This window comes from Hyperolius riggenbachi, chromosome 12 (genome assembly GCF_040937935.1).
Source record: "Hyperolius riggenbachi isolate aHypRig1 chromosome 12, aHypRig1.pri, whole genome shotgun sequence".
Classification (NCBI taxonomy): Eukaryota; Metazoa; Chordata; class Amphibia; order Anura; family Hyperoliidae; genus Hyperolius; species Hyperolius riggenbachi.
Genome location: NC_090657.1, coordinates 192,918,360 through 192,939,936, shown reverse-complemented (window position 1 = coordinate 192,939,936; position 21,577 = coordinate 192,918,360). Strand labels below are relative to the sequence as shown.

The window sequence follows — 21,577 nt, the reverse complement described above, 5'->3', positions numbered from 1 at the left end:
TGTACAGTGCTCCTGAAGACTCTATATAGATAAAACAGAACAATATTTACTGCATTTACCGCGACAGCCACACCAAGCTAGTAAGGGATAGCCATTGGATAGAAACCAGCAGCTATGAGTTTAGATTGTTTTTTATTGCAAAGACAAAGCATTTTTTGCAAAGTAATTTTAAAGGACACCTGAAGTGAGAGGGATATGGAGGCTGCCATATTTATTTCTTTTTAAACAATACCAGCTGACTAGCAGTCCTGCTGATGGCGTAGCTAAGGAGTTATGGGCCCCAGTGCAAGTTTTACATTGGGCCATTCCCAAGCACTCTATACATAACAACTAATACAGTGCACCAAAACCAGCCAAGGACAACCACAACCGCTTCAAAGCATCCATAGAAGTAATTATTACAAGCACAGGACCATTAAAGAACTAATACTGCAGTTGAGGGACCCAATAGCCCCATTTCGGTTGCAACCTCTGCAACCCCTATTGCTACGCCACTGTGCCAATTTCTTTCGCTGCAGTGGTGTCTGAATCACACACCTGGAACAAGCATGCAGCTAATTGGGTCAGACTTCAGTCAGAGCATCTGATCTGCATTCTTGTTTCGGGGCTATGGCTAAAAGTATTAAAGGCAGAGGATCAGCAGGACAGCCAGGTAATCTGCATTGCTTAAAAGTAAATAAATATGTCAGCCTCCATAACCATCTCCCTCCAGGTGTGCTTTAAATACAACATTTTTTTTAAATATTTCATATGCAGTTGTAAAAGTGAACTTTAACGAGTGCTTCAAATCTTCTTTCTATAAAACATCCTGTAACGTGAGACTGTTTTCCATGCTCTGCTCAGTATCCCCAAACTTTTCCCTTCTAACAATGAATCTTCTGACAGTCATTTCTGGCGTTGAGGAATGTAGTCGGGGAGAGGGGTCATTATCTTACTGGTGACCTCCAAATTACAGGCTCGCAGCAGAGCTATTTCCTCCAAATGCTACACATTCCGTTACGTCCAATGGCCAGCGAGGATTTCTCCTTAATGACAGATTATACAACAGTAGAGGAAAAACAGCTGATACGTTTGTAGCAAAATAAGGAAGAGAAGTGCTGTTAGGAGCCGGTGCCCCAGCGATGGACCGACCTGCTGGAGGACCAGTAACCACAGTAATTCAGTCCGCTCGGGGGTCACACGTGCTGATTCAGCTGCAGGGACCAATGAGGAGCCATTCTTAAAGCTTAGTCAATGGCGTTTAGGAAGAGGCGGCCAATTTCTAAAAATATTCTGGTATTAAGTAGGACTGTATGAATGCTGCAATTTGTTTCTGGCTAACAGAGAAGTCAGTGTACTGTGAGGGGAACAACTTGTGTATAACTATAATAAGGTTACAAGGTTACAGCTGCTGTGCTGAGATACTGTTGGCAGGAAGTGATTATATTTGTGTTGGTGATGGAGCAGATGCTGCGAATGGTCTCACAAGGACCTTAAGGAGAGACTATGCACCCAGTGCCTCTGCGTATGTCATGTGACCAAAACTTACAAGAAGAAAACCAGAAAACAAAATTATTAACTAGCAAACGTTCAACATGACCACTTCCTGAGTTCTGAGTTCCAGTTAGCCACTTGCGATTTCCATGGCACAAGGGTTATGTCAGTGTGGTGCGATGTCAAGTAAACAATGTGGCGGGAAATGCATGGGTGGGTAGCTGGGACTTACAGCCCGTACCCACTACTCGATTTTTACAACGATTTTTACACGGTGTTTTACTTAGCGACATGCAATCATTTGATGTGATGTGGGTACAGTTGCACAATTACGCGAACGACGTGCTGCGATAACAGCTGTCACAGTGGATCAAATCTTTCAGATCTCCAACACCTCCCATGAAAAGTACCATGATCGCTTAAACTCTCGTTCACGCCTGTTGTGTGACATCGCTTATACTCGCCGGCAGGACGATTGATCGAGGAGTGCTCGTCATCGTGGGACAACGCTGGATCCATCTTCCATGGGTTTTGAGGTGAATATTCAGCTTTAGAAGAGGAGCATGGTGCAGAAGGTGGGGAGCTCTATTATTTTATGTGTGTAGGAATGAAAGTTGCTCCAGATAATACCTATAAAATCTTTGGGCAAGAAAAAGACTACCTGTGAGCAGAGCAGATTTCAGCAAAGGTCACAATGGCTTGGGTGGGTGCAGCCCAATGGGCATGGAAATGGGAATGCCGCATTTGAAAAAAGGAGGCTGCAAGCTCGGAGCAACAAGAATGTTGGCTAAGGAGCGCAATAAGTATAAATCCGGCCTTTCCTGTGGGGTGCAATTGTGATAGTCACCTCTACAAAAGGTTTCACACTGGCCCTTGCTGCTTCTCTGCAAGCCATAGAAGAGAAAGGCATAGTTTCCATGCCCCTCTCATATGTGGGGAAACGCTGCAGATCGGCCTGGATTCAGGGTCAGTGGAAATAGACCCTTGGTAACATGTGACATGAGATAGACATGTGTATGTGCAGTGACAAGCATGCACACAGCTATGATGTGCTCCTTTTCTTCTTTCCCTGCCTGTGCCATGCAACTGACTATAGTGTCATTCGAAAATATGGATTTACATGTACAAAATACTTTCCTGGCTGAGAACTGGGCTTCTGAGAGCAGGGATAGATAAAGGTCAATAGTTCAGATATTTACGCTCTCTGAGACACGGAAACAGACAGAGGAAAAAAACAATAAATCTACTTTTTTAAGTTTGTAAACAAAACATAAAACTCAGGGATCTCAAAAAATCTTTTTTTTAGGAGTAGGATAGATGTGATTATTTATCTTCTTAGTTTACTTTCACAAGTCAATAAAGGTATAACCTATCTTGTAATTTATAACAGATTTCTTGCAGTTGTTATATGTAATTAATTAGTTACATAACTACAATATGGGGCCCCCTCCAAACCTTTGATGGGCCCCCCCAGTGTTCACATCTTCCCCCCAGTGATCACAAGAATAAAGGGCCTCGCTCTCACATGGTTATCTTCCTACCTCTCTTGAAGGTCCTTCACAGTCTCCTACTCAGATCAGATCTCTACTCCTCATGCTTTGTCTGTCAGGGTTCCTCAAGGCTCTGTCCTTGGTCCACTCCTCTTTTCCATCTACATGCAAAGTCTTGGTGACTTAATCAAGTCATTCGGGTTTCAATACCACCTGTATGCAGGCGATACACAACTGTACCTCTCGGCCCCAGACCTCAACTCCCTCCTCAAATGTGTTCCTGACTGCTTGTCTGCTATATCCTCCTTCATGTCCTCTCGCTTCTTAAAACTTAATATGAGTAAAACAGAACTAATCATTTTTCCACCATCTCTGGCCACCTCTCTGCCTGAAGTAACAATAAATGTTAATAACACTCCCATAACTTCAGTTCCCAAAGCACGGTGCTTGGGGGTAATATTCGACTCATCTCTGTCTTTTACTCCTCATGTTCACTCCATAACCAGCTCCTGCCATCTCCAACTCAAAAACATATCCCGCATCCGACCTTTTCTCACTCAAGACACAACTAAAATGTTAATACATGCTCTTATAATATCTCATCTGAACTACTGCAACATACTACTTTGTGGACTACCTTCTAAAAGACTGGCCCCGCTCCAGTCGGTACTGAACTCACCTGCTTGTCTCATTCATCTTTCTTATCGTTCCTCCTCTGCTGCCCCTATCTGTCAAGCTCTTCACTGGCTGCCAATTAACCAGAGGATCCATTTCAAACTCTTAACCCTAACCTACAAAGCTCTCCACAATCTCTCTCCCCGGTACATATCCTCTCTCATTTCCAGATACAACCCCAATTGCAATCTCAGATCTGCACATGATCTTCTGTTGTCCTCCTCTAGAATTACCTCCTCTCATTCACATCTACAAGATGTTGCACGCGCTTCACCCCTCCTCTGGAATGCCCTCCCACAACACATCCGTCACTCGCCAACCTTTGTTACCTTTAAAGAGGAGCTGTCAGCCATACTATCTCAGGAAGAAAAAACATATATAAGTAGATAAATACTTGCTTTACTTACATAACATATGTATTGCACTGTCCACGTTATGATTCCTGTGAATTTTATAAAGGAAAAGTAGAGAATCCTATTCTACACAGTTTCCATATTTACTGTGGCTATTTTGATGGTGTAATATCCGCCCTTAGTCTCCTCTGCCTGATTTGCCCGCTCTTCACTACAGAAAGTGCATTGTTTCAGCCTGATAGATTTTGGCCAATCAGAGAGGAAAAGAGGTGTGGGAGGGGAAAACAGGAGGGAAAGAGGCTTCAGCCAATCAGGCTGCATTAGTTAAGTCTGAGGGGAAGTAGAGAAGCAAAAAATGACAACCCAGCATGCCCTGCAACTTCTCTTTTGTGTACCACATTTTCTGTGTACCAAATAAGAGTCAGGTAAACTGGGGAATGGTAATGTATCAACAAGAAAAGTAATAGTGATTTTAACTTTTGGATTGCCTGGTTAGCATCCTTATTACTTGTTTACCAGATAAAAATAAAGAATTTATTTTTGATTTTATGCCCGACAGTTACTCTTTGAACGCTCTCTAAAAACGCATTTGTTCCGACAAGCATATGCGCTACCTTAGGCCACTTCCCTTTGTTCTAAGACCAAATTGCACTCCTACTAGGTATCCTAAAATACACAGCCTCTATATATTTGTTGTATACTACCCCTCCTCTTGTTTCCCCCCCCTCCATTCCCTTTAGATTGTAAGCTCGCAAGGGCAGGGCTCTCTCCCCCTTTTGTGTCTTGGAAATCATTATACATTTTATCATGTTACTTTTATCACTGTCATTATTCTGTATTTTGTATCATTTTTTTGTATTTTGTCACTAATTACCGTATATACTAGCAAGCAAGCCGAATTTTTCACCCCCCAAAAGTGGCCCAAAAGTTGGGGGTCGGCTTGCTTGCGAGTCATGGGTAGGTGGGTGGGTAGGTGGGTGGGTAGGTGGTGCCCCTCTCCGCTCCCCCCGCGGCCGCCGCTGCTATTACCTTAGGCGGCGCCGCTTCCTCTATCCCCGTCCTGCTCCGATAACTAACTACTTCACAGCAGCGCGCCCCTCGCTGCTGTGATGACGGAGGAAACCATAGAGAGCGGTTCCCATAGTAACGGCATCGCCGCTACAGGAAGCCGCTCTCTATGGTTTCCTCCATCATCACAGCAGCGAGGGGCGCGCTGCTGTGAAGTAGTTAGTTATCGGAGCAGGACGGGGATAGAGGAAGCGGCGCCGCCTAAGGTAATAGCAGCGGCGGCTGCGGGGGGAGCGGGGAGGGGCACTAGCTACCTACCCACCCACCTACCCATACTGGGGCACTATACTACCTATACTAGGGCACTATACTAGGTATACTGAGCACTATACTAGCTAAACTGGGGCACTTCACTAGCTATACTGAGCACTATACTGAGCACTATACTAGCTAAACTGGGGCACTTCACTAGCTATACTGAGCACTATACTGAGCACTATACTAGCTATACTGAGCACTATACTAGCTAAACTGAGCAATATACTAGCTAAACTGGGGCACTTTACTAGCTATACTGAGCACTATACTGACTATACTGGGGCACTATGCTAGCTATACTGGGGCACTATGCTAGCTATACTGAGCACTATACTAGCTAAACTGAGCACTATACTAGCTAAACTGGGGCACTTCACTAGCTATACTGAGCACTATACTAGCTAAACTGGGGCACTTCACTAGCTATACTGAGCACTATACTGAGCACTATACTAGCTATACTGAGCACTATACTAGCTAAACTGGGGCACTTTACTAGCTATACTGAGCACTATACTAGCTATACTGAGCACTATGCTAGCTAAACTGGGGCACTTTACTAGCTATACTGAGCACTATACTAGCTATACTGAGCACTATACTGACTATATTGGGGCACTATGCTAGCTATACTGGGGCACTATGCTAGCTATACTGAGCACTATACTAGCTAAACTGAGCACTATACTAGCTAAACTGAACACTATACTAACTAAACTGGGGCACTTCACTAGCTATACTGAGCACTATACTAGCTATACTGAGCACTATACTAGCGATACTGGGCACTATACTAGCTATACCGAGCACTATACTACCTATACTGGGCACTATACTAGCTATACTGGGCACTATACTAGCTATACTGAGCACTATACTAGCTATACTGAGCACTATACTAGCTATACTGAGCACTATACTAGCTAAACTGGGGCACTTTACTAGCTATACTGAGCACTATACTAGCTATACTGGGCACTATACTAGCGATACTGGGCACTATACTAGCTATACTGGGACACACTAGGGGAATAAGGCGGCCAGCATTTCCTACCCCCGGCTTATATGGGGGTCAATCATTTTTCCCTGTTTTTTTCAGGTGAAAGTTGGGGGGTCGGCTTACATGCGGGTCGGCTTGCTTGTGAGTATATACGGTATGTATCTTGTATATTGGTGTATTCCATTTGTCTGTATTATTATGTACCCCATGTTTGTTTGTTACTTTGTACAGCGCCACAGAATATGTTAGCGCTTTATAAATCAATAATAATAATAATACAAATCTTTTCCCCTGGTGATCCTCACAGCCTGAGGGCCGATCTTTCAAGTGTCATAAAACGAGTGTGGACATCATAATCTTCACACCCATAACAAGTGTAGCCACAAATACACCTGATCTGCAGGATGGAATCCTGTATTGGAGGTAGTGAAGTAGAAGTTGGGAACCCCTCACAGCTCTGGGCCCCCTGCAGGCGCAGGGGCTGCTCTTCTCTAGTTACGCCCCTGTCATGAATGTATGGTATGTACATTATTATTATTTAGTATTTATATGGCGCTGACTTATATAGTCTTGTCACTAAATGTCCCTCAGAGAGGCCCACAATCTTATCCCTACCAGTCATACGTAGAGTAGAGCCACTTTCAGGGGAAGCCAATTTACTTATCAGTATATCTGAATGAAGACGAGGGAATGAGGCACAGTTAATGCTATTGGTACCTTTTAATCACTGATGCATCTTTAAAAGGTACCAATAACATTAAGACCTGGTCCACACTAGGTCCGGAAACGTATCCGTGGCTGCGTTTTTCAAACCTGATGAAAATGGAGTCCCGGATACTAATGTTCAAAATAGCAGCCAGCCTTACCCAAGTAAAAAACGGATCCGTCTGCGTTTGCGGGGATCCGTTTTCAAAACCTGAACGGAAGGTCCGGACCTGCTGCATTTTCACGCAACGGATCAGGACCACGGATACACGCAGGGGTAGTGAAAAGCAATGAGAAAACGCAACTCCAGCTCCACAGGCAAAAAACTGATGTGAAAACGGATAGCCTGAGCTTTATGATTGGCCCAAAAAAAACCTCCCACTCCTTCCTAATGATAGAGACGTTTTCTGTCAGGGAAAAACTGAACGGAAACTGATGCAAAACTGATGCACTTTCATCAGTTTGCAGTACGGTGGTACTTCCCCTAATCTTCCCCTGATCCGGACTGCAGTGTCCGTCCTGCAACTGTGTCTAGTGTGGACCTAGCCTAACTGTGCCTCATTCCTGCTTCTTCATTCAGATGAACTGTTTCATTAAGTGCACTTTTTTGGTGGTACATAAAGCCAGAGCAGCCTACACATATCCCAGCTGCGGCTTCCAGTGCCATTCTTTGCTTCTCTATAACTAGTAACTTATCAGTATGTTTTTGGGATGTGGGAGGAGACCGGAGTGCCCAGTTATGTCATTATATGAGATAATTTGCAAAGCTTTAGAGGGTACAAAAAAAAACTGTTTTGCAAAGGTGTATCTGATCACCTCAAAGTACGGCCAAACTGGTTGGATACCAATCATCCTATCAGCATGTTTCTGTGGTTACAGCAGGAGCTCCACACAAACTTTGTGACCAAAACTCCTAATACAGTAACTTAAAATTGTCTTTATTTCTTGTTTCACAATGAGGTTTTTGAACTTAAACTATAACAACCGAAATTCCATAAGAAGTACATGGGATTGGCGACTGGTACCCGAAACTCATCTGTCACATGTTGTTACAATAGATTGATCTGCATCACCCCCTAGGTTTGGTTAAACTTAACTATTCAATAAAATGGAAGAAATGTGTTTAGTCATGGCACATGTATGTAAAGAATGTGTGAAGGAGGGAGGATGACATCTGTCTTCCAGATGTGACAGCCACTAATTATGTGCATTTCCAGCAAAAGACTTGTCTATGCTGCTAAAGAGTACCTCTAACACCGGCCTGGGCAAACTTTACGCGGCCCAGGCCACATTGTGCGAACTGCGTGCCGCATTATCCTCCTACCCCCTCCGTGCAGAGTTGCGAGCGGGCGATTAGTAGGGGTTAATACTTACGCACTCGCTGCTTCCTGCGTCGCATCTCCATGGTAATGGCATCGCATGCACATTGTCATATGACACGCCAGCATATCAAACGCGATCACACGCAGCATAAACCCGTCTGAGTCACACGCCGTCATCCAGCAGTCTGCCATTCAGCCGCAATCAGCCCTGGTAATAGGCTCAGTCGGGTCCAGTCTGGGTCTTCTGCGCATGCGCAGACCTGCGACTGAGGCAGTTACCCGGGCTGATCGCGGCTGAACGGCAGACCGCAGGAGGACGGCGTGGGTTTATGCTGCAGGAGGAAGCTGCAGGTGAGTATCAAATCTATTTTTTTACAGCTCTGGTTTACTTTAAAGTACACTTTAAGTGAGAGGGATATGGAGGCTGCCATATTTCTTTTCTTTTCAACAATGCCTGACTGTTCTGCTAATCCTTTTCCTCTTATATTTTTAGCCATAGACCCTGAACAAGCATGCAGATCAGGTGTTTCACTCAACATTGACTGAATTTTGTGCTTGCTTGTTTCAGGTGTGTGGTTCAGACACTACAGACCAGGAAGATCAGCAGGAGTGCCAGACAACTGGTATGGTTTAAAAGGAAATAAATATGGAAGCCTCCATATCCCTTTCATTTCAAGAGTCCTTTAAAGGGCAGATAATGGCCCATGCACCATTATTACCAGGAATTGCAATTACTTTGGGCAGAATCTGGAATCCAGGAGTCAGCGGAGAGGAACCAGAAGCCTCTTTGATGTGGTTATCCTTCTTGTGCATAGGGCATCCTGAATATACCAGGACCTAGCTATTATTGGAGGGTTTTTTACTCACTGGATGTGTCACTGTACAGACCATGGTAGAGTACAGTCTTCTGCTGGTGCATATGGGCTTAAAACATCTCAGTTATGCGGTGTTATGGCTCTTAAACATTATATGAGCCACCTGTATGCTTTGTTTATAGGCTACACGTGTCTATATCATCTAAAAACCAGATTATTTATGCTCCTCCTACTGTTACTTAAAAGGGAGAAGAAAAAAAGACAGGTGTTGAGGAATGTGGTCAATTTAAAGAAAAGCCGTAATGGCATATAGTGGAATGCAGTAAATGATCCAGGACACCCAATTTTACAGTAATTATCCTAGTATCAGCATCAGAAACACTTCCTATAGCTTATATATATTGATATGTAGTCTAGGGCTGCACTGTTTTTCGGTTCAAAACCGAAACCGCGGTTCGTGCCAAGACGATCTGGTGATCGTCAGTATCCTCGGTTTTTGCTGAGTGCCTGCCCGCCCGCTGCCTGCACGCTTGTCTGGCCCGCCTTCCGCTGTGCGCCGATTGGCCAGAGCCGCCAGAAGCAGTGAATATGTATTGTGGTTAATGAGCGGGGGGGCGGGTCCACTCGAGCGAGCAGCACACAGCTTTACCAATCGCTGGATAACGACGGAATGACGGCAGCGGTAGGCGGAGCTGTACGCTCTGTACAGCTCCGCCTATCGCTACCGTCATTCCATCGCTATCCAGCGATTGGTATTGGTAAAGCTGTGTGTGCCGCTCGCTCGAGTGGACCCGCCCCCTCCACCCCCCCCCCCCCCCCCCCGCTCATTAACCACAATACATATTCACTGCTTCCTCACATGAACCGCCCCCGCTGCCCGGCTCTTAAAAAGGAACTCCAGTGAACACTGCTGACAGTAGCTGCTGCATGTTTTTTGGCAGTTGGAAACAGCTGTAACAGCTATTTCCCACAATGCAGCAAGGTTCACAGACCGGAAACTGCCAAGAGTACGTTCTTTTCTTGTTCTTGTGGGAGGGGGTTTCACCACAATATCAGCCATATAGAGCCCCCTGATGATCCATTTGTGATGGGGTATCAGCTACTGATTGGGATAAAGTTCAATTCTTGGTCGGAGTTTCTCTTAAAGCAATCGTCTGCCCGCAGTATCTGGATAAACTATACTGGGGGCATAGTGAATTTAGTGCCAAAGCGATTTGAAAAAAAATCGTGAAAAAATAGAAATCGCAATTTTTGAGAGAAAAATCGCAATTTCAATTTTTACCTAAAATCGTGCAGCCCTAATGTACCCCCCCCCCCCCCTCCCATTGAGTCTTATCCTAGGCTGTTTATTATGCAAGCTTGCAGAAAAGCATTTGAAATGAGACGCCAGGCTGCCGGTTCAGACACCTGTCTGAACCAACCCGTAATCCAGCTTGCAGACAGCTAGTTCAGTCCGTGCAGGGTGTGGATTGGATATCGGTCGGGCTATTAACAGAGGTGTTATGGAGCACTAAATGAAGATATGGAGAGCCAGAACTATTCTCCCCCCCCCCCCCGGAAAAAAAAATTCTAAGTACATTACCCCCCCAAATGTTATTTGAAACTGAGTTTAACCAGTTTCGCAAATGCCACATCCTTGTATGAGCTCCTACAAATGTTTGAGCCGTACTGTCCATCTCTTACAATGTAAGGTATAAACACTTTAGGAGGTGCCCAGGGTCATTTATAGTAATAGATATGTATTATACAAGGTAATTAGAGCTTTCCCTCAATTGTATTGGATTTGAAAGTTGGACGTTTCAAAAGTTTTATTGGCACAATGTGTTTCATGTGTCTGGCCCACTTCCTCAGGTATTGCGCCTATACACTATTATTATTATTTCTATAGTGCCATCTTCTGTAGCACTGTATACAGTACAAATAGTGGGGAGCATAGATACATGAGACATTCAAGGCAATGAACTTCCAATGCTACCTTTAGCAAATTATAGGTTTAGCTGAATAGCTGTGTTCTTCTCAGAGTACATTTGAAGGTTTCCAGCTGTGAGAAAACTTTCCAAAGGAGAGGTAATGCTTGTGAGAAGTCCTAGATGCGGGAGTGAGAGAAGATGACTAAGCTAGAGGACAAGAGGGTCTCCTGGGAGGTGTGAAGGTTCCTTGTGGACTGGTATATGGTGATTAAGGAGGAAAATAAAAGGCAGTGACAATTTATGTAGAGCTTTGTATGATAGGATGAGGAGTTTAAACTGGATCCTTTGAGTAATAGATAGCCAATGGAGTGATTGGCAAGGAGGGGCTGCATCAGAGAAGCAGGAGGAGAGGTGGATGAGAAGGACGCAAAGTCACACGGGACAAAGACAGTTTTTGCGCCCCCCTCTGGACAAATTGGGCATGGCCACGCATCAGAATGTGGGTGTGGTCGTGGGTGGAGCCAAATGTACAAATGCGGTTTAGATAGCCAGATGTGCCCCCCTTTAGATAGCCAGATGTGCCTCCCTTCCCCTCATTTAGATAGCCAGATGTACCCCCTATAGTTAGCCAGATGTGCCCCCCTTGTTCTGCTGCTGTTAACACTTTTTTACTCCTCTACAGAGGGAGGGAGAGAAGCAGGGGTACTTTGGGCAGCCAGCGAGCTGCCTCTCACTCACTTGGGAAAGCGGTGGCCATGCTCTGCGCTCCCTTACAGTGCTGCGCCCTGGGACATGTGCTCCCCCTTGCCCCGCTACGCCACTGCGCAAAGCTCAGTAAGGACTGGAGATGTGCCAGTCTGGTTTTTAGTAGACTACAAAGTAAATTACAGTAGTCAAGATGGGATACAAATCAAGTATGTTCAAAAACGTTAGTAGCCTCACGTGAATACGTGATGTATTTAATAATTGTTTTTGAGATGGAAGTAAATAAAGTTTGAGCCATGTAAGTCTATCGATCTCTTCTCACCATTGCTGACATCTTTATCCAACTTACCAATGAGAAAGCCAAAGTGAATAATTAAAGCTCTCTCTCTTTTCACAACCAGCATACATTACGGCAAACCTCTATGTACCGTAGTCCACACAAAAGGGAAGATGACTATACATAAACCTTTCTGATAACAAAATGACTGTTTTATAAACGCACTTACTTTGCTGATGTGGAATTCCAGCTTCCGAATGTGCCTTTCAATTAAACGAATTTCCTTTAAAAATATAATATTTAAAAAAATCAATAACCTGGAATGTAGATTCAGAAACACAGGGACACAAAATGATGAAGAGAGGACACATACCTTATCTAGATCATAGAAATAACCCTAAAAAATGCAAAAACAAAAATAACAGATCAGTGGGGTATAAGAACAGATCAATGTAAAGCAACATAAACAAAGATTGTGTGTCAAGTATCCAATAACAGGACGGCATTTCAGATGGAGAATGAGGTGAGAGAAAACCAAAAACGCTTTCCCTTGACAAGCTGAGGAGAAGCTTTCTGCTAAGTGCTAACTGGTCCCTTTGGGGGATTTTACAGGCGCTCACATAATATACCAGCACACATGGGTGAGTAAAACAAAACATACAGCTCTGCCAAGGGGAGAACACACTTACCATTCATTTATAAGACTGAAGAAACGATCCCACTGACTATCTGTTCTGAGTTGTGTCACCGTATATACTGAAGTTATCCAGTTCTCAATAAGAAACAATACTAGTCCCAATACATGCCCTGGCTGCCCTTTTCCACACAGTTCAGCAATGACAGTTCCCGTATTGGCCTCAATTAAGCTTCATCAAACACTTTATGAAACGTTTGATAATTTAGCTCATGGGTAAAATCTAATTTTGAATATACTAAGGTGTTATATATTTATTGAATGTTTTATCGATAAAACATTCAATAAATCTATAACAACTTAGTTATAGATTTATTGAGCTAAATTATCAAACATTTGATAAAGTGTTTGATAAAGCTTAGTGAATTGAGGCCATTGTCTCCTACACATCCCGTATTTCTTCTGTGCTTTGGCATTGACATTAAATTGAGGCACTGACTGTGGTGATGATTGGTGCTGTCTGTGTGAGGCAGTCGGAAGGTTGTATACATTGTAGGCAGATCTAATAGGCTTACCAGTCTGGAGTTGCGTTTTATGTCCTTCTGCTGGCCGGCCAGGAAATCCAGCTGGGTTTGATGTTCTTCAAGGTACTCGCTGCAAAATTAGCCAGAGATATTTCTGTTATTTGCAAGCCAGCCACAACACAGGTCACAGATTGCTGTCTGCTAATCCTGTGTATGCATTACAATCACACTTCATTCATTCAACTTCCAAGTTAAGTTGAAGTTTGATTAATGGACTCTTCTAGTAACTTCATACCAGTCATTTTTAACCATTACCCATTAGTTCTTATACTGTGTTTAACATTTTAGAGTAGAGCAGGCATGCCCAACTCCAGTCCTCAAGGGCCAAGATCCTCACACATATTTGGCACAGCTCAATTTTATTCATGGGACTGAATTAGGAAAGGTGTGGATCCCTAAGCAGAACACATTTGCGATTTCTCTGTCCATCCTAAACACTGGCATGGATATGGCCCTCGAGGGCTGGAGTTGGGCATCACTGGACTAGAGCATAGTTGACATTTGACTTTAACACAATCTTGGGTGTTAACAGCATCTGTTGTGGACTGCATTGTGTTTAAAGATATCACCCCAGTTATTAAAGCTATGCTACTAATTTATCCCCCCCTATGCTACTAATGTGTTCCTCTGCTCATCTCTTGACTCATTCAAATAATGGAGTCAGCCATCTGGCTAGAGCGGGTTTAAAACTTGGGGCTGGTCTTTTCTGCAGTACCTTATATACTCGTGTATAAGCCCAAATTTTCAATACAAAAAAGTGTGCTGAAAAGTTGCCCCCTTGGCTTATATGCAAGTCAGTACAGCACAACGGATGGTGGAGCAGGTTTTGTTACTGGCAGAGGAGCATGAGGATCGTGCACTAGTGATCCTGCTCTTGCCAGCTGGCTCCCTGCTGTGTCAGTGCCCCACATCCCACCAACATGGTGTGCAGAATGCGCAGCTCTAGACTACCTGTGTCCTCTGGCTTGTGGAGCAGAGTGTGCAAGCAGCATTGTCAGTTGCTCAATGATCGGGGATTCTTCCTATGTGGCAATCGCTGAGTCTCATGTCTATGACGCCATCTAGTGGCGTATTGAGACACAGCTTTATCATCCTTGGGGAACATCTGGCTATGGGGAGAGTGGATGACTTGTACAGTACTGGGGACAGATATGGCTACTGCGGAGGAAAAAGTGGGTATCTTGGCTTATATGTGGGTTGGCTTATATGCAGGAACATACAGTATGTTTTTTTTAAAGGTATGATTTACAAAACTTATACCTACTGACTGTCCAATTCAATGACTCTTCGTAGACTCTTCTTTTAAAGGAAACCAGAGATATTTAAATAAGCAGATTTTATACTTACTTGGGCCCTCCTCCAGCCCCATGCTGGCCATGGGCTCCATCACCATTCTCCGTGGCCCCTCTGATTCTCTGCTGTGTCCCCCAGTACATATCTCAGTAGTGGCCACTCGTGGTTCACCGTGATGGGAGCGTTCTGCGCTTGTGCAGCGACTACTGCATGGGCGCAGAACTGCCCAGGCCACAGGAGCGTGACAGAGGAACCACGACTGGATTATTGGATTATATATCTCAGTCGCAGCCAAACATTTGTATAGCGCTTTTCTCCTGTCTGACTCAAAGCGCTCAAGAGCTGCAGCCACTGGGACGCGCTCAGGAGGCCACCCTGCAGTGTTAGGGAGTCTTGCCTTAAACTTCTTACTCAATAGGTACTGACCCTATCCTGAGCCAGGATTTATATACCGGGGGACACAGGGGAGGGGCCCAGGAGCATAGCAATGGAGCCCACGGCCGACATGGGGCTGGAGGAAACCCCAGGTAAGTCTAAAAGCTGCTTATTTAAACATCTCTGGTACACTTTAAATAACAAAAAACAGTTGTAAGCAAATACAGCTTCACTGTTAGATCTGTTTTAAAGTGTAATTTCAAATCACTATAAACAACTCATTTTCGTTTGAATTGGGCATATTGGACGATTTTGGGCCACATGCAAAGCTGAACTGTGTCCCAATACAAGCTGTCTGATGACTGATGATTATGAGGTCTATCGGACATATCCTGTTTATAGGCAGAAATGACAGCCTGCAGAGACAGAACTGCAGAGAGAATAGCGATCTATGCATGGCCTGACCGAGAATGGGGTACAAACAGAGGATTCCTAACATGAAAGAACGCGGTGGCTTCATTCCCTAACAGCCTTTCCATCCACAAAATTTTCCATTCCTTATCTGATCCAGAGGGCAGACTGTGAATTAATGAGGAGTTATGAGCCCACACACTCTATCCAGAGACAGCCTTCATTAAACAGCACAACACTGATGCTTTTAACTCTCATAAACTCATCTGCCATCATCATAAACACGTCCGCAAACAACACTTCCCTCCAAGACGGAACACAACACAATACTTTTTGGGAACTTCAAAGTTTAATAATAGCTTTTGATGGTAGCAAAATAGATTTAAAATGACAACAATGCAGCATAACCATAACAAGTAACCTTGCTATATAATCAATCACTTGCCTTAAAGACTACCTACAGCCCAAAAAAAGTTGTCAATACATATATGTGTCTATGTACTGTGTACAGTTAGATGAACATATAAAATTGACTAAATCTGATACATTGTAGTGGATAGAACAGACTCACATTTATATCTGTAGTAGCACCTCCATCGTTCTCCCCATACTGATGCCTTGCAAGTACACCCTCAGCACTGTGTCCTCCCCTCCAGCCTGGTGCCCTCCCCTGCCCCTCCCTCCCTTGCTCTCTGCCTGACTGGATCAAATTACATCTCTTTTCACAGTGCGTAGGAGAGAGGAGACACAGCAGAACAGCTGCAGCCTTTCTTATCATGTCTGTTTGCTATACCTGTAATTCTTATTTCAGATGTCTTGTCTGCCTGCCTGGATTAGATCACATCTCTTTTCACAGCGGTTGTTGTCACTGGAAGCAGGACATGGGAGGTAAAGTTATGGCATCAATCCCTCAGCATCCTTTGCACCTATCTTTAGGAAATAAAAAAATTGCCCAGGCCTAATTTCAGACGGGGGGCGGGAATTTCAAGTCCATATGAGGAATACGGACATTGGGGGTATTATGTGTGATTTAATATATCTTGGCATCTTATTAGGATTGTACATGGCAAGGAAATGAACAGCGCTACTTAAAAACAGATACTGTAAGTGCCTACCTGCAAGAAAGTGCAAGCCCCACTTGTGGGATAAAATACACACCTAGCATACACATAACCTGTCTACCACTGGAGGATGTTGGTTTCCTGTAACAGCTTGCATGCAACTTGTTAAGTACTCGTCCCTCCCACTGCGGAGAAGTCATCCTCACATGGGAGGGGACCTAACACTAACTAAATCCTAACTAATGCATATGCATAGCCTGGGTGCGCTACCAAGTAAAATCGAAAATTGAAAATTGCGCAAAAGGTGGATCAGCGCATCACCAGGCCGCTTCCGAATGGCCTACAATCAGAGGTGCGCTGAGCCCCCCCGAAACTGAAAACGCACCTTGAACCCAAACAGAAGCTTTGCATATACACCAAAAGCAAGGCTGTTAAGTGGGAGCAGCTAATCAAAAATGAATTAAATTAGTACATGGCAAGGAAATTAAAACCGCTACTTAAAAACAGATAAGTGCCTGCCTGCAAGAGAGTGCAAGCCCCATGCGTATCATGTGACTACAAACACTTCCTCCTTCCGGGTTGAAGGAGGAAGGGTTTGTAATCACGGGACGCGCTAGAGCGCATCGTGGGAGGCGCCGAGGGATGGGCGAAGAAGACGTCAGACAGGTAAGATTGACACCCCCCGGATCTCCCGGATCTGATCTGAGCAGCACTGCACATGACATCCTCAGAGAAGAAGAGATAGACCAGGAAGGATTTCTCTGTATATATCTATGTATACACACAGAATATGTTGGTGGATGCTACATAAATAAGGGCTAGGTCATATGGGAAGAAAACGCAGCATTTTTGATGGGCAACAAAAGTGTCGTTTGAAAGTGATCAATAAAGGTGCCCATACATGGTACAATTTTTCATTTTTTTTTTATTTCGATCATTTTGTTCGATTATTCCGTTAGATCGAATATAAAGATTTTTTTCAACATGTCTGATCGGATTTTTATAGAAAAAAAGGGATTATCGTTTGTCCCTTGATCAAAAAAAAAAAAAAAAAAGATTCTTTTCAACTTTCATTCAATTTGATAGTTTTGGTTGGAAAAATGGGAAAAATTAAACGTTTTTATTGTACTGTGTATGGGTACCATAACCATTCCATTCAAAGGGTTTTTTGAACTACAGAGATAGTTTTTCATGCTGTTTGAGTAATTGCTGCAGTGGATTCCCTCCTCTCGTCTTGGACCCTATATGTAGCGGTTCTGTGCTAACTAGGGGCTCAAAATGCAACACCATGACAAAGCGCCAGTAGCTGATTACATAGTAATGCTGAACCTCTTTCTGCTCAGTAGCAATAAAGCATTAAGCATCTGCTAAGCTGCTGCCAGCCATGCTACCGAAGCCCATCTTAAAGTGGTCCTGAACTCTTGCACAGGACAGAAGGAAACCATAGAGAAATGCACCCTGTATGTATGTAGAGAGTTTAGCCTGTCTGAATTCCCCCTCATCTGTGACTAATCACAAGTTGTAATCTGATCTCTCAGCTGTGTAAGCTGCCTGCCTTGCAAAGCAGCTAATTTGTAAATACAGGATGTTAACCCTATGTCTGCTTCCATGAATGCAGAAAGTAGACACACTGCAGATTTATTGCAGGATTTGTATCAGCTGTAACAAAGAAATGTTTTTTGTTTAACTACTCTAAGACTGCTCCATGGCAATGGGCGTGGCTGCGGCGGCAGCCCCAAGATCGCATAACGCCAATTGGCATCAGGTCCTGGAGCGGGCTACTGAAGGAGATCGCGCGCGCGTGCAGCTGGGGGGGGGGGGGGGGGCGATCAGACCCCACCAACAGAGAGCTCTGTTGGTTGGGGGAAAAGGGGTAGGGGATCTCCCGTGTGCTGTGCTGTGCGGCCCTGCAGCTTGGCCTTAAAGCTGAAGTTGCCCTTTTAGCAAAAAATAGCCTGGTCTTTAGAGGGGTTTAGCACTGTGGTCCTGAAGTGGTTAAAGGTTATTATGCTGTTGCTTATTTTTTAGAGCAGAGAGGAAGTTCTGAGTTCAGGTCTGCTTTAACTTGTCCTAAGTAAAAGAAGAAAACAATTTTGGTAGAATGTTTTTCTGCAGGGACACAACTACTACTTGCTCCATATGTGATGCATTAACCTCAGGATGGATTGGAATAGTATTTGAGTCCTCCGTATAAAAAAGTGCACATCTCTCTCACACCTGTTTCTGGTAGACCAGAGCTGCAAGCTGAAAGCAAAATTGCACAGGTCAATCAGAGAGGCACCCCCGTGGAAACCTAACGCTACCCCATGTGGACTGAGCCGAGATTCCTGCACGGGCCCCACTCATTAACTATCTGAAATAGCGTGCATAGCATAAATAACATTTCATAAAGATTACCTGTCCTCCCTCTACTGCTCAAACATGTCAGCCATTCCGAAGAGCTGTAGGATGTAATGGCTGATGCCCAACTGTGTGTAATCACCACGGATCAGCCGTGTAACGGGGATCCCAACCCACTAAAACATATACAAATGCTTACGTCCAAATGGATAAATCATACCATATAGTATGACAGAAAATAATAAGAAATGAAAGTACAGCTTGCAAACCTTCTTCTTAAAAATATATGGGCAAGTCAGGATTTTATTGTTGCTTGTATATATAAATGATGTTGCCACAAAGAAAAGTGGGAGAGCAAAATTTCTCCCCATTCTCAGCTGTGACATGTGGGAAGGTTGAAGTCCTGTTTCAAACCAACTTATTAGTGATCATCCTAATCTACTAATTGTGAGAGAACGCGGAAAAGCCGCCGCGTGTGCTGACAGCAAGGCGGCTAATTCCGCGTCCAGCATGGCGGTTTGCACACAGAAGCATGTGTCTGGTACTGTGAGAGAACGCGGAAAGGCCGCCGCGTGTACTGATAACAAGGCGGCTGGTTCCGCGTCCAGTGCTGCGGTTTGTACGCAGCAGCATGCGTCTGGTGTGGCTGGGTCTGTTAGTTCACACAGATTCAGGAATACGCTCGCGCGCGCGCTGAGAGGCAGAGCTTTTATGATGGCCAAGGGGGGGATCAGCTGACCAGGCTGGTCAGCTGACCTCAGAGCTAGTGGCTATTGGTCTATCACTTAGGGGTGGCGCCAGAGAGCGCTACTCTATATATAGTTAATGCTGGACAGTCACAAATTGTCTGCCGTTGCGAACACTACGTGGAAGCACTCAGACCTTAGTCAGATCCAACAGTGTGTTTGAACCAGGAGGACCTGGGAATTCACACTGAGCCAGATTACTACTGTGTTATTATTGTGTTATACTTCAGACTAGTTCCAGGGTGTAGAGACCACGGACCTCACACCCAAGATCAGGGAACTTGTGTATCATTCTGTTATGCATCAGACTAGTTCCAGGGTGTAGAGACCACGGACCTCACACCCAAGACTAGGCATTGTTTGATATCTGTTATGACCTATTGCTTTCCTGACTACCTCTCCGCTCACTAATTCGGTACCACGCATATCTGATCTTCCGTTGCCAACCCTGCCTGCCTTGGATACCGAATCAGCCTTCTGTCTTTGTACTTTGTCTGTCTGTGTGTTGCCGACCTGGCTTGCCCGACCTCGAGAGCTATCTCTCTCCTTTAGGAGTCTCCAGATCAGCTAGTGACATCCACCTTCAGGTGTCACTCACTCACTGGTCCTTCCTACCTTCAGCCTGAGACTCCACCCCTTGGAAGATCTCAGGCTGCTGGAAGGTTCTCGTGCTTCTCAAAAGAGCAGTGTTGCCCACACTGCCAAGGATCACCTGCTCATCGGGTGGATTACTCAAAGTAAATATTGTTGCACCAAACACTCACGATATATACAGGTATCCAGAGGTTAGTACTATATCTGTATTCTTGGTGATTCTGCAGATCACCAATAATCAGATTCACTCTGTGTGCTGACACCGATCGTTACACTAATTACATTTTGCATACATTTTTCGCAATGAGGGCCATACGTAATTACGATTTGGACATTAATAGCAAAGCCCCCATACAAGCCATCATCATCAAAATCATCATTTTTCAAAAAGACCTTGAAGTTTTTGAGATCATGGATTTTAATTTACAAAGGAAAAATGTTTTTTTAAAGAACATTTTTCCTTTGCATTTTCAAAATCCATTTTCTCAAACACTACAAGGTCCTTTTGAAAAATTCCCCTTAACATACTAAGACATTTTGGTGATGATATCATCATCTATGGAGGGGCTTTGCAATTTACTGCAAAAGTCTGCACAAAATTATGCAAAAATGTGCAAAGTTGCGAAATTATAGTTCTTAATTACGTACTCTTACAAACGCAATTAAATCGACTTTACCCTAAATTTCTCATTACGATTTTGCATTGTAAATGCAAATTACAATGCAAAATTACAATTATGCCAAATTTGTGCTCATCAATTTATCTCACATCATACTTACATTAGGGCATTTAGTCCCTTACAGTATGCTCCGGTTTTTGTTTTTCCTTTGCCTCTCTTTGGTGGACCTACTCCAGTGTTCAGAGTCACTGTCATGCTACAAGGCCTACTTACAGTTGAGCTTCTATATTTTCCAAACTAGTCTGAGGTTCTCTGAGAGACTTATTTCAGCATGTTATGCTCTGTTCTCATGCTGAACTTGCTGGGATGAATTGGGAAAGTTGGCCTTTATTTGGAATCTTCTCCACTGGACGATAATGTTCTTGACAGTGGGAAGATTGAGATTCTCTTGTTTGGGGATTTTTCTAAATCACTTTCCTGACTCAAAGGAATTTATAGCCTTATTTCTGAATGCTTCAAGGAACTCTTGCTATGTAGGATATTTGTTGAAGCTGATGGCCTGTAACTCTGGCCTGGCAAAACCCTTTTTTTACATTTAAGGGTTAATTATAGGCAGAATCCCTCTACTTCCTCCTTCTGTCCACTGGGCTCAAGCAACAGATGATGGAAAGAAGATAAGAACTCACCTAATTACCCACAAGCTTAAATCAAACAAACCTATTAAGCATTAGGGAGGGTGATGAGTCTAAAGGTACGTACACACTTCTGATATTTCTGATCGACTTGTCATTCAAACCGGTCATTTCGGTGACAGTTTGGCTCGTGTACAAACGATCGTTACACTGATAGCAGCAGTTTTGACTGATCC

At 44.0% G+C, this 21,577-nt stretch overlaps 1 protein-coding gene across 6 annotated transcripts in view; it reads right to left on the bottom strand.

The window, feature by feature from the left end:
* RIPOR3 (RIPOR family member 3) overlaps nt 1–21,577 on the bottom strand; it is a 562,255-nt gene that overhangs the window by 406,697 nt on the left and 133,981 nt on the right. For all 6 annotated transcript variants that reach the window (XM_068264141.1, XM_068264138.1, XM_068264143.1 and 3 more), the window contains 3 exons: nt 13,261–13,339; nt 12,425–12,448; nt 12,281–12,334 (listed from right to left, as the gene is read on the bottom strand). In XM_068264141.1, coding sequence (XP_068120242.1) covers nt 12,281–12,334; nt 12,425–12,448; nt 13,261–13,339 — 157 coding nt within the window. The remainder of the gene's footprint in view (nt 1–12,280; nt 12,335–12,424; nt 12,449–13,260; nt 13,340–21,577) is intronic.